Genomic DNA, 14525 nt, shown 5'->3' with positions numbered 1-14525 from the left:
AATGTGATCTTAGCGTGGGTATTTGGTTCATATCTTTGACAAGTTTTAAATAATACTACAAATCATTCTCCAATTATGCACAAAGGTAAACTTTCAAAATAATGTCAATAACACTTTGCTTCAACCAGGTGTTGTTCAATTTCTTCTACAACCAAAAATAAATAAATAAAAAAAGAAGTGTTGTTCAATTATGTGAAGAAAAATGCACTCTAACTCACGATCGACGTTACATCACATTAATCATTTTCGACTTAGCAAAAATGATTAATCATCATTGAGCTTTGATTGGGTATTTGGATTCTCTTTTTTTCCTTATGTTTTTTAGGGGAGCTAAGTTGGGATGTCTTTCTCTACTCAAAGACTTTTATAATGAATTTAGCTGTCTCTTTTAAATCACAGCCTAACGTGTGAGCTTGCACCCTCCTAATGCTTCCCACGTCTCTTCCATGAGGTTGCACTCTCTATCTTTCCAAAAGCTTCCATAGAAAGTTTTAAGTCAAGAAAATCAGACATCAGATTGAGCAAAAGATATACAAAATTCTTAGACTTCTTTGTTCTTCAATAATACCATTGTTTAACAATTTCTATTTTGCTTGAAGTTTTAGATTGAAGATCTTCAATTAGAGGAGCTTTAGAGCCTGCAAGGTGGGATATCTGTTGATTGTTTATAGTTTATGACCAGAAAAGGATGAATAGATAGGAAAGCTTCAATCTTGGTATCAAAATCGAAATAATCTACAGAAAAGCTTGGATCGTATAGCGATATGAAGATGAGAGATTCAACATGCCTTGCAATAGTAGTCATTTTTTTGGTATTTCAGCTTTACTTATATTTATCACCAGTATCGAGAATGAATGTGTCGCGTTCAACCAAGACCATTCAAGGTATGTGTTGCAAAACCCTTTTACATTCTCATCGTTTGTTGTGTGAAGGCACTTACATTTGTTGTCTCAATAATCAACGTGTCACATAGACTCTCTGTGATCAAAATCAGTCACAATAAGGGGAAGAGTCTTGTGGTTAAGTGATGAATATATCTTATTACAACATACCAAGCCTTTGTAAGAATTAGTTCCACTAAACTCCCTCGTGCGCTATCCTTTATCACTCATTATCAAGAGTCATATAGCTGAACTGGTTAATGGCTCTTAGTATGTTTATGATATCCAAAATTCAAATATTTCATTCATTGTTATAACTATTGAATTATAAAATAATGAATAAATAAAACTTTTATTTTCTGACTTTCTTGTTATGTATATTAGAAGATACTTCATCCTAGGTATCTAGTTCTCATCGTATAAAAAATTTAAAATAATATGGGGATTTTGGTTTGGAGGGATTGAGACAAAAGTTACATTGTGAAGGCATCTATTCAGTATTAATAGACCAACCGCTTGATCACAACTTAATCACCATCTGAAGATGCTTGGTAATATTTTATCAAATGATTTATTTCCATTTGGATCTTGTGACATTTTGTCAAATTGATCAACCTTAAGATTTCCTATTTCCCTTTAAAATTTAAGTATAAATATGGCATTTATTATCCTACCAATTAAATGAAGTCAAGTGGCATAAAGTGTGATATAAAATTATCAATTATAGGTCAATATGTGTCACATAGTTTTTTTTTTTTTTTTTTTTTAAGATAGTTTCAACCTATAGCGTCCGCTCTTGATAATAGCTCTTTATTATCAAACCAAAACACCAATAAGTTTTTGATATAGACGAGGATTAAACTTCACATCTCTTATTCAATCATTAGAGACTTTACTAGTTAAACTAACTGGAACTCACGTGTCACATAGTATTTAAATATTTATCGCTTCTCGAGATTTAAAATTATCAATTAAGTTTTAGTTTTTTTTTTTTTTTTTTTTTTTTTTTTTTTTTTTTGAGATTCTCTTAATATATCATTTTTCAATTGATAATATAAATTTGGATGACAAAATTGAAATAGCCTCCTATCTCTAAACTTCTTTTTGGGACTTTCTTATAATTGCAGGTAAAAAACACAGGTTACCCGAATCAATCAACACGAGGGAAACACTCACTCCACCATTTCCACAATCCACTCAAGCAAAAGAAATCAACTGTGACCGCACTCACAATTTCTACGACATTTGTTCAATCAATGACCCAACAGTCCTAGACCCCACTACTTCAACATTCTTTCTAATGGACCCTATCATCTCTACCCCACAAAAGCCCATGGTGGAAAAATTGAGGCCCTATCCACGCAAATGGGAGAGTTTCACAATGCCTAGAATCAAGGAGGTCACCCTCATCTCAGGCCCATCAAGCCCAAAATGTAAAATCCAACACAAGGCCCCTGCCCTAGTATTCAGTGCGGATGGGTACACTGGGAACTTCTTCCATGACTTCAATGATATCTTCATCCCCCTCTTCATCACTGTCAATTCAGTCTATCCTGATCAAGATGTTGTTCTCGTGATATTGAAGGCTCGTGATTGGTGGGTTAGTAAGTATATAGAAATAATACATACTTTCAGTAAGTACTCTATCATAAACTTGGATAATGATAATATCACTCATTGTTTTCCTTCTGTCAATGTAGGCATGATAACACATGGCTTTATGACTATAGACCCTAAATTAACACCAAACTCAATAACCTTCACTCATTTCCGTGCCTTCCTAGACAAGGCATATGGCCAAAACCAAAACCAAAACCAAAATCATCCCTCTAAATTTAAACATTCAAAGTCTAGGCCAATTCTTGTGTTGGCTAGTCGAAGTGGTGGTGTTGGTCGTGTACTCTTGAACCAAAATGAAGTAAAACTTGAAGTTGAAAAAATTGGTTTTAATGTGATTGTTTTTGAGCCAAGAACTACAACCCCTTTGAAGGAATCTTATGCATTAATAAATTCGAGTCATGCAATGATTGGAATACATGGTGCAGCACTTACACATTCATTGTTTCTTCGACCTGGCTCTGTGTTTTTGCAAGTGGTGCCACTTGGGGCTGAATGGGTGTCACAGGTTTGCTTTGAAAAATCAGCTAAGGATATGGGGTTAGTGTACATGGAGTATAGGATAAAAGCAGAGGAGAGCAGCTTGATAGTGAAATATGACAAGGATGACACGATGATAAAAGACCCAGTTGCTTATAGAGGAAAGAATTGGTCCGCTGAGATTATGAGCATATATTTGAAGGAACAAAATGTTAAGTTGGATTTGGTTAGATTTAGGGAGTACTTGAAGGAAATGTACAAGACGGCCAAGAAATTCATGGAGAAAGAGGGATAGTGATAATGGTCCTGCATATTGAAAGGACACTAGATGATTTAATAAGTGTATTTTGTATTTGTATTTATTTTTTAATTCTTTTTGTTTATAATTCAGAGTTTGAGATAAAACAAAAACGGAAGCTTTGAGATAAGCATAAGAAGTTTGTTAAATATGTTTATTAAATGAATTTCTTATGGAGTGACCATTATCGCTCCGTTTGTTTTAATGGAAAACCTTGTGTAAAGATAGTTTTTCATGTTTTCCAGTGTTTGGTAGCATAAAAAGATATGAGTCAAAGGAAAACTATCTTTGGTCAACATCAAAACGTAAGACTTATTTTTAGAGATTATTTTCCATTAAATTTTTTTGAAAAACAACTATATCTCATTGCTAAATAAGGGAAGTTAGGAGGTTATTTTTCAACTCATTTACAGTTGCTATCAAACATTGGAAAATGAGATAGTTTTATAGAAAATACTTCTTGGAAAATGACTCGTTTTCTAGAAAACGTTATTATTGAAACAAACAGTGTCAAGAGTGCATGGTGGTAAAATTTGAAGGAAAAAATTGCGGACACAAAACTAATAATGAAATGGAGCTACTGCTTCTAAATTTTATAAGAAATTATCATTTCTATATTATATGAAAACAAAGGTTTTACATCAGATGAAGATCACACACTCAGGTTCCTCATCTAACATGAGAATGAATAAACAATACGATATCACCATTGCCTACTACACCCAACATATCTCTCTCTCGTTTGATTGGGTAGTTTAAGTTGTTTAAAGCACAAGAACAACTTAGTTTTAAATACATTTCATATAGGTGGACATAAAAAGGTTCCCATATAGGTGGACATAAGCAAAGATTAAAATCTTTTACTCCATTCTAATTCTCGGTTAGTTTTGTACTAAAATCTTTTACTCCATTCTAATTCTCGGTTAGTTTTGTACTAAAATCTTTTACTCCATTCTAATTCTTGGTTAGTTTTGTACTAGTAAATTATGTGAGAGAGAGAGAGAGAGAGAGAGAGAGAGAGAGAGAGTTTTTTTTATACAAGATAGAATTTCTACTCTAGCCTAATCTAAGTGTATATGTATAGAAAGAGAGAGAATTCAAATTTGAGAAATTACAAAGAAAATTTAAGTATCAACTTAATGAAATTGGTCCGTTCTAATCTTGATTTTTAGAGTTTCACAACAATTAGGGGAAAAAAAATCAAAGCCTTTTAATTTAATTGTCTAGAAAAACTACATTTTTAAACTTGAATCGACAGAGAAAGAGAAAGAATAAGAAAAAAAGTATGAATATATAATTTTTCGAATTGTAAGCTATGTTATTCTACCTCAAAACTAATTGATGATGAGGAAGATACACTTAGTTCTTTTATGGTCTTTGACATCACACTACGCAGGCCTGTTTTTAAAGTGATTGTAGGGAGTCAAATTGTAATTCCCCTAACAATCCCTCGCTCACAATGACACTCCCATGACTCGAACCCATGACCTTGGCTCTGATACTATATGTCAGATCATGAGCTATGTTATTCTACCTCAAAACCAATTGGTGATGAGGAAGATACACACAAGTCTTTTATGGCCTTCGACATCACACCACACATGCCTGTTTTTAGAGTGGTTGTAGGAAGTTAAATTGTGGTCCCCCAACATAATTGATGTAATGAAATAATGTCATGTTTGTATTTATTTAGAGGGGTAAACTATGATAGAAACCTTTTTATTAAAATCTGTTAAGTCTCAAACCATAACTTATTAACTTCATGTCGTGTCAGGTTTGTGGAATGTAATAGATTTTGCCACCTCTAATTGATGCCCCTATCGACTATGAAGATCCAAGCACAACATTAGCCAATCTAAATTCAAATCTTACATATACCAAGAAAGAAGCCAAAATTCATTGATGACTTTTTCTTTTCTTTTCTTTTTTTTTTTTTTTGAGAAAAAAATTCATTGATGACTTAACTTAATAGTTAAAAAACAATTTTCATATAAAAAGAATGTAATAAGTTTCAAATCCTATAAGTGGCAATGTAAATGTATTTTTAAATAATTTTAAACTATTAATTTTAAACCAAACTCTCTAAAATGTAACTAGCCTTTATATATAGAAATTCTTTAAATTTCATATCCTCACTATTTTTATAAAGGGCATAACTTTTTTTTTAGAAACATAAAAATAAATAAATAAATAAAAAACTTAAATGTAATACATTAGGTTCTCAATTAAATCGAAACATAACTATTTTTTAGAAACATAAAAATAAAAATAAAAATAAAAAAATTAAATGTAATACATTAGGGGTACGTTTAGTATGCTGTAATAGCTTCTGTAATGGAATAGTTATTCATGTGTAATAGCAATTCGGTCATTTGGTTGCATCTTTATTATATGGATTAGTTATTACATTGGAATAACTATTCTTTAAATTAAAGAATAGCTATTCCTTTTTCTTTTTTTTTTTTTTTGATGGGAAATCTAAAAGTCTTATTGGTCAATAGAAATAGATTTTACATCATGGATAAGAGCTTGCGCGATACAGCAAGGGTCCTCTTCAATCCAAGCAATATAATCAGCAATGCCAGATGCATGCTTAGCTAAGATGTGTGCTGGTACGTTGCCTTGTCTTCTAATATGAGAGTATCTCACACTCCTAAAATCCCCACTCATATCTAACATACCTTGGACAACTGAAGCTATTCAGGAAGGGGGTGGGGAAATATTACATAGTGCATTATAAACTACCAAAGGAGTCACCTTCCAGAATTACATCCCAAACCCCAACGTCTTTTGCAAACAGAAGACCAGCTTCGAATACTTTTGCCTCTGCCTCAATTGCACCCATTGGTGCTATGATTTTTCTGTATAAAGCTGCCACAAGCCTCCCTTTATCATCCCTAATAACCACCCCAACTCCCACTGTCTTTTGTGCTGAAAAGACAACCCCATCAACATTAAATGGATGTAATAGCTATTTCTTAGTGCATATAATAGGTTTTAAAATTAATATATTTCCAAAAATATAAAGTTTCCTTATACATTATCATTTACAAACTTTCCATATGTAACAACCAAATTTACAAATAGTAATAGTTATTCAATTACAATGTTTTCTATTTCCATTAATAAATATTACTATTTCAAATGTAATCTACATTCAGTATACCAAACGTACCGTAGATTCTCAATTAAATCGAAACACATGGTTGCATTGACCAATAAAGTAAAAGAGTAATGCTACAGACACAAACTATTTTACAAACATTTTACAAACTGCTTATGTGGCATACTCCAACTCAACTTTTTAAAAACTAAAATACCACGTCAGAAATTAACAAAGTAAATTAAAAAAAAAAAACCCCAAATAACGTTTGCAACAAAACCCTCTCCCTCTCCCTCTCTGCGCCTCCCTCTCTGCCTCAGCAGTACTGTACGGCGCCTCCATCTCAGACCAAGCCCTCTCTGGGCCTCCCTCTTTGCCTCATTGGTGCTAACAAACTCCTGTGACGGCGAAAAACCCAGGCCTCAAATCCTCTGCCTCACGCCCTCTCTCCTTGCCATACAAAACTTTAAAAATAAAATTGTCATATGGGATTGCAACACCGTAGTCGAGCATAAAATAATCCAATAAAATTAAAAAATTCTATCATATAAACTTTAAAAAAATTTTCATATAAAATTCTATCATATGAGATTGCAATACCTTAGTCAAGCATAAAATAATGCCATAAAATTTAAGAACTCTGTCATATAAACTTTAAAAATTCTGTCACATAGTTTCAAAAAAAAAAAAAAAACAAAAAAATTTCTGTCACATAAAGTTCTGTCATATGGGATTGCAACACCATATTCAAGCATAAAATAAACCCATAAAGTTGTCTTTGGTTGAGTTAGGAAAAAACAGCAGAATGTTGGCCTGTTTGACTACGAATGGTTTTCTTATCTAAAGCATGCACATCTTTGTTATCTAAAGTAGTTGAGGAATTACCAAAAGTAGAAGAATCAGAAGCATCAGATACCGAAGTGGGAGCATCATTCTCATCAGACGGGATTGCAACACCATTCTCAGCCATGGTTCCGGCGAGTTCTGCAACGATTCCAGCGAGTTGGTGGTGGTGTTGGTCGGAGTGTGAGAATTTTATGGCAAGGAGAGAGGGCGTGAGGCAGAGGATTTGAGGCCTGGGTTTTTCGTCGTCACAGGAGTTTGTTAGCACCAATGAGGCAAAGAGGGAGGCACAGAGAGGGCTTGGTCTAAGATGGAGGTGCCGTACAGTACTGCTGAGGCAGAAAGGGAGGCGCAGAGAGGGAGAGGGAGAGGGTTTTGTTGCAAACGTTATTTGGGGTTTTTTTAATTTACTTTGTTAATTTCTGACGTGGTATTTTAGTTTTTAAAAAGCTGAGTTGGAGTATGCCACATAAGCAGTTTGTAAAATGTTTGTAGAATAGTTTATGTCTGTAGCATTATTCTAAAGTAAAAACAATGTTGTTATTCCCAAGAATAATTGGATTCAATGCAGCTATGCCTTTAAATTTAATTGAAAAACCTAACATAATGCACCTAATTAATGAGCTGTACATAAATTTTACCCTCTTTTAAAACAATAGGCTTCTTTGTGTAGAAAGATATGTAAAATACATTTTGTAGTGCCTACTTTTATGAGCTCAATTGTGTTGTTTGGAGGGCACCCACATTCAAGTAAGCTTGATCAACCCCTTTCCTACATCCCACTTTAGTTCTATCTTTTGATTCTTTTCTTCTCTAATCTCCTAATCAATATTTTTCTTGTTCATTCTAGTTCTCATTCTTTTCCATTGGTGTTTTCTTTGAATTTGTAATCAAAGTTGTTTTTTGTGAATTGACCTTAATTAAACAATGACCATAGTTGTTAATTGAAAGCCTGGTCATTTTCGTGTACTAATTAATCTGGGGTTTTAGTTTTAATTTTATTATAGTCCCAAGAGCACAATTCTTACATTACATACATACGTTAATTCTCCAAATTAGATTTTTAGTGCTTGAATTCTTCTTCTGCTTCTTCGTTCTGAGCCCAATTATATATATGTTTAAATAAAAACCGAAAATAATTAGACATTTTGAAGCATGAATAGATTTCATTTTTTCCACTTCTTTCTTTTGGAGGACCCTTATTTATCTTGATAGTAATATTACTAATTTTATCAACTATTAATTATAACTATTAATAACTAGTTCTTTCACTTGTATTATGTGCATGTTTAGAGACTCTATTATTTTTAATTAAAAATTAATATTTTGAAATTATAGTAACAAGAAGTAGTTATATTTTGAGTGTATAGCACATGTCCTGATTTTACATATAGAATTTGATTTTTAAAACATCTTTTTTTACTTAATTTTTTATTGAATATTTTCTTTTGAGAATTTGGCCCTTTTATGTGGGTGTATCTATGGGGTATAGTATTTTGTGAGAGTAGAATTTGATGGGTGTGGGGTCAAAAACACAAAGCTATAGAATTAGCCTTGAGTTCAAGATCAACACAACTAATTTATAATGTATGGGAGACAGAAATTCACAATGAGAAGATTAATAAGATGGTTGAAGGTAAAGACAAGAAAATCAAGACTTTTTATATATAAGAATCGTACTCCCAAGGTACAAAGAGGGGTTCCAAAGGATGAATACAAATGAAAGACTCTTCATTTTTTTCTCTTTCCTTAGGTTTTTTTTTTTTTTTTTTCCTAGACCCTTCTCCTGCTGCTCTCCTCTTCCTTTTATAGTCATTCTTCTCTTCTTCCAGTTGTCCAATTATTAGCTAGATTTAGGGGGATACTTGTCTCATCAACACCTTCCCCTGCCATTCTTTGATCATGAAAATGGACTTTTGGGGATGTTTTCACTGTTCAAACTAGTTATTTAGCATTTAATGTGGCTACATTAGGTGAGGAGAGCCTTAAATGCAGAGGTAACTGTTACATTGGGTTCGGTATTTTCCTCTATATATTCCTCAGGAAAGTAGGTGAAAAAGGGGGATCATCGGCTAAGCAAATGGTTGCTTCTTGGTTAGGCCATGTGCTCCTTAAGAAGATAGGTTTCACGGATTATCTCGATAATGGGCCCAATTGATCTTCTCTCAATGGAAGGCTTGTTCATCCTTTCTCAACCCCTAGGCAGAGCCCATTTCACGGATGGGGTTTCTTGGGACTCTCTCCTCGAGTCAAGATCCTCGGAGAAGACTTTTAGGTCCACTTCCCCTCAATGGGGCAGTTTTAAAATTTTCAATTTGTCTTTTTTTTTTTTTTTTTTCAATATGATTAGTTTTTGAAGTATAAAAAATGTAGAAGCTAAAGAGTTCCCCTATTATATATATTAATTTATTATTTTACTAAGGTGAGTTAGTTTTTTTCTGGACTTATTTTTCACCTTTTTTTCTCAAATGAACATTCAAAATTGCTAGAGAGTCCAGACATTTTTTCCATCAACATATTAATTAAAGATATATCTAAAGCTTCCTATATGCAAGTAATGAAGAGATTAAGTTTAGCAACTACAACATGTCTGTCGTTTTTGGTGTTTATCTATGTCCATCTCAGTCTCATAGCTATAACGAATTTGGCAATCTTTTAAGGTATATCCAAGGTAGTCAATACCGTACCAACTAGTATGTACCGTACCAGCTGGTATGTATCGTACCAGTATGTATACTGGTATCGATATATCAACGTTTCGTACTGGTTTAAATACCGGCCGTACCGACCATGTACTAGCCATACCGGCCAATTTCATACAATATCGGCCAGTACCGGGTGTACCGGCTGGTACAGAAAAAAGTTTTTTTTTGGCTAAATTCCACAAACCACCCTTGAAGTTTATGATAATACCAACTAAGTCCATAACATTTTAAAACCTACCAATTTCATCCTAAAAAGACAATTTTGTCCCTGAACTTAAAAAAAACCTAAACGCCGTTACTTTTTTTTATTTCCTCTCCCCCTCTCTTCTCTATCTCAGAACCCTCTCTCTCTACAACGCCAAGGCCATGAAGGACCTCCGATCTTGCATGGATGCCAACGTGTCCCTCACTCTCAAGAAGACAAGTTGATCAAAGTCAAGCTTGAGGCACTGTGGACCGGACCAAGACCTCCGTGGTGAACGAGTTGAGGAAGAAGCTGAAGGATTTGATTGAGAGTTTCAATAATCTCCGGCAACAGATCTCGTCCGAGTATCGAGAGATCGTACAACGTCGGTACTTCACTGTCACCGGCAAAAATCCCGACGACAAAACCATTGACCTTCTTATTTCCACAGGTCACCTTTTGTTTCAGACACTTTTCGAATTTTCTGTTGAGATTTTTAGGAGATTTCATTAGGAATTTTCAAAGGGATTTATGTGTTGTTTGGCTTGGATTTTTGCTTGTTTTTCAGGGGTTTTTGTTGGGATTTTTAGGAGATTTCATTGGGAATTTTCAAAGGGATTTATGTGTGTTGTTTGGCTTGGATTTTTGCTGTTTTTTCTTTTTTTTTTTTTGGGTTTCTATTGGTTTTGAAAAAGATTTTTATTGGTGGTGTTGTTGATGCCGGTGACCAAGTCATGGGCTTTACCGTGGCTAAGGTTCCATTACAAATAGAGTTCTGAGATGGAAAACTCAGAGAAAGAGGGGGAGAGGAAATAAAAAAGTAACGGCGTTTTTTTTTTTTTTTTTTTTTTAAGTTCAGGGACAAAATTGTCTTTTTGGATGAAATTGGTAGGTTTTAAAATGTTTTGGACTTAGTTGGATATTATCACAAACCTCAGGGGTGGTTTGTGAAATTTATCCTTTTATTTTTATTTTTTTAAGTTTTGTAATATTTGAATTTTTGTTATGGCAGAATGGTAACTTATTTGTATTAACTTATTAGTATTATTTGTTTTCTTAGTATGCAATGGTAACTTTTAAGCTTTCTATTTTTTATATTTTTTTTCTTTTAATTGATACTAAAGTCTAAAACCATGAATAATTAGTTCTAAATTAAGGAAATATTTTATGGTAAACTTTTATATTTATTATAATATACACACACACATACATACATACATACATACATACATATATATAAATATATATATATATATATATATTTATTTATTTATTTATAAATATAAAAAATAGCAGTAAACCCGAAATGGTACATCGGTATCCGAAATATATCGTACCGCTGGCTAAACCAGTACAGCCTCCAGTACGGAATTGACTCCCTTCGGTATATCATATATGCCCTCTTAAACTTTCTATTTCTTTCTTTCTTTTTGGTTTTTCTTTTTGGATGAATTAAACCTCAAAATTCTTCTGGAGTTCCGCTTCACATAAGCTTGCATAACACAAATGCTCTTATTCTTTGCCAAAACTACCAAAATGCATGACACCAAATGCTTTTACTTATTTGTGTTTCTAATTTTGGTGTATAACAATAAAAAAAAATAAAAAATAAAAAAGTCATTTTTCTCATCTAATCAAGTCAATTTATCCATACTAAAGTCATCTGTTATAATAAATACATGAAGAAATCTATAAATACAACTTTTGTACTCTAATTTTGATACGATTGATTATGAGTGTTTTTTTTGGACTGTAAGTTGTGACACTTCATCTCAAAACTAATTGGTAATAAGAAAGATACTCTCAAATCTTTTATGGTATTCAATATCAAACCCCATGGATCTATTTTTAGAGTGGTTGTAAAGAGATGACTTGTGGCTCACCAACAATCCCTCCCTCACAATGACACTACTGCGACTCAAACCCATGACCTTGGCTCTGATACCATTTGTCAAATTGTGAGTTGTAGCACTCCACCTCAAAATCAATTGGTAATGTAGAAAACACACTCAAATTTTTTTATGGCATGGGATTCAACATCACACCCCATGAACCTATTTTTAGAATGGTTTATAGGAAGTCAAATTATGTTCCCAACACTTTTAGTCACATTTTGAGCATAGTATGTTGAATTTTTTTTTTTTTTTTTTTTTTTTTTTGAGAATCAACCAAGTATGTTGAATTGATAGTGATATTCATTACTTCTTCTCCTTTTTCTTTTTTCTTTTTTCTTTTTTTGACAGAATTAAATCGCTTTAGAGTCGTATTTTCACAGAGCCAATTAGAACAAGCTGGACAAATCACCTGCAACCGTTCTCATGCTTACTATGATCTGTGTTCAGTCGATGGTCCCACACTGTTAGAACCAATCACCTCAACTCTCTATGCATTGGACCCCATCAACTCTACTCAACAACCCGTATGGTTGAAAACTAGACCATACCCTAGAAAATGGGACAAAGGAGCAATGTGCACAGTCAAAGAGTTGACTCTCACCTCAGCTCCACACAGCACTAAATGCAAAGTCACACACAATAGTCCAGCCTTAGTATTCAGTGCAGAAGGGTACACTGGAAACTTCTTCCATGATTTCAGTGATGGGTTTGTTCCCCTCTTCATCACCATCAATTCTCTCTTCTACAATCAAGATGTCATACTTGTGATCTCTGATTGCAATGATTTATGGTGGCCCCAAAAGTATGCTGAAATTCTTGCTCAATTCAGTCACCATCCAATCATTGATATCAAGAAAGAGAGTCACACATTGCTTCCCATCGGCAATCATAGGGCTAATAAAACATGGGCCCATGATTGTGGATCCCACATTACTACCTCACCACCCAAAATCCCACACCGATTTTCGAATTTTCCTAGAAAATTCATACAAGAAAAAAGGTGGTGATGATGTGCTAATTATATCTTATAATAGGCCACAACTTGTGTTTGTAATTCGAAAACTTGACGTGGGTAGAGCAATTTTAAACAAAAATGAAGTTATAAATGCAATTGAGGAAGTGGGGTTTGATGTAAATGTTCTTGACCCAACAACAACGCACACATGTATGGCTAAGGCATTTAAGCTAGTTCACTCTAGCCATGCAATGTTGGGGGTTCATGGTGCAGGACTAACACATATGTTGTTCCTAAGGCCAAGGGCAGTGTTGGTGCAAGTGTTGCCAATTGGGGTACATTTGCCTTCGAATATTAGTTTTAAAGGGCCAGCAAAGAATTTGGGATTGGAGTACATGGTCTACAAGGTAAAAACAAAAGAAAGAAGCTTAGCTGAAATATATGGGACTAATGACTTGGTGCTAGAGAATCCAGATGCTTATGTTAATGGGAATTATAGTAATATGAGGGTATACATGAGGACCCAAAATTTGAAGCTTGATATTGTGAGGTTTAATAGATACTTGGTGAAGGTATACAAGGAGGCTAAGAAATTCATGGACATGGAAAATGAGCTATCATTTTTATTTGGGAGACCAAGACAGAATTCAGCTTTGTTATAGCTTATTCAGCTAATTTCATTTATGTTCAACTTTACCCCAAAAAAAAAAAAAATTTCTTTGATGGTACCATAACTATATTTTTGTCAAATAAGTTTTCCCCAAATATATAGTTGAGCCACCAAGGAAATGGGAAAATTATGTCAACTATATTTTCCGTTCTACCCTAGGCGCTGTGTACAATTCATTATTCATGATATATGATCTAGGAAATCACATGTTCAATGCGTTTAGATTGAAGCATATGCTTAATTATTGAATTTTTTAATTAATTATTGAATATCCAATAATTAACTTTTTTCTTATAATCATTGTCTAGAGGAAAAATAAAATTAAATAACAGGTGAAAGTGAACGTGAAACTGTGAAAAAGGAGTACAAATCTTTCAAATATAGTAGCCTACTCGCATTTCCTACACTTTATTAACATTTTTTTACATGTATTAGTTGCATCGATAATCAGCAATGCATGGATCCAATTTGTTATCTTATGGAGAAAATCATTGAGGATTTGTCGTGCATTTTAAAACAAATTCTCTTAAAAAAAGTCAAGAGTCTTGTATTTCAATTAGTTAACACTTCTTAATATTTCCAATATATTCACGGTTCAAAGCCCTCATCTCCCATTATAATTATCAAATTATCCAATGAAGAAAGAAAAAAAAATTGAAAGAAAAAATTGCAATCTACAATCAAACTAGGAAAGACGTCAGCATGGATTTTTTTTTTTTTTAAAAAAAAAGGACAATAAATCTAGGAAGTAATTTCCTGGATTTCCATTTTGAGCTATCTTAACCCATTAGTAACCTTCTTTTAATTTATTCTTTTTTTTTAAGGGCTCACCCTAATGACTAACGAGCTTCACTAATATTAAGGCATTGTTATGTTAAGAAATTCATAATCCA

The 14525-nt window shown here is 33.3% G+C and overlaps 2 protein-coding genes across 2 annotated transcripts; both read left to right on the top strand.

The window, feature by feature from the left end:
- The first annotated feature begins 513 nt into the window (after positions 1-513).
- Positions 514-3390, top strand: LOC115982742 (alpha-1,3-arabinosyltransferase XAT3-like). The gene is made up of 2 exons (XM_031105445.1): positions 514-885; positions 2010-3390. The coding sequence occupies exons 1-2, from the start codon at positions 765-767 to the stop codon at positions 3272-3274; spliced, it is 1386 nt and encodes a 461-aa protein (XP_030961305.1). The 5' UTR covers positions 514-764; the 3' UTR covers positions 3275-3390.
- Positions 3391-9952: 6562 nt separating this feature from the next.
- LOC115981372 (alpha-1,3-arabinosyltransferase XAT2-like) lies at positions 9953-13624 on the top strand. Its single transcript, XM_031103516.1, has 3 exons — positions 9953-10073; positions 12356-12809; positions 13042-13624. The coding sequence occupies exons 1-3, from the start codon at positions 9953-9955 to the stop codon at positions 13622-13624; spliced, it is 1158 nt and encodes a 385-aa protein (XP_030959376.1).
- Positions 13625-14525: the final 901 nt, after the last annotated feature.

The sequence above is a fragment of the Quercus lobata genome, chromosome 3, assembly GCF_001633185.2.
Source record: "Quercus lobata isolate SW786 chromosome 3, ValleyOak3.0 Primary Assembly, whole genome shotgun sequence".
In the NCBI taxonomy this organism is placed as follows: domain Eukaryota; kingdom Viridiplantae; phylum Streptophyta; class Magnoliopsida; order Fagales; family Fagaceae; genus Quercus; species Quercus lobata.
The sequence above is the reverse complement of the archived record's forward strand: the minus strand, read 5'-3'. Positions and strand labels throughout refer to the sequence as shown.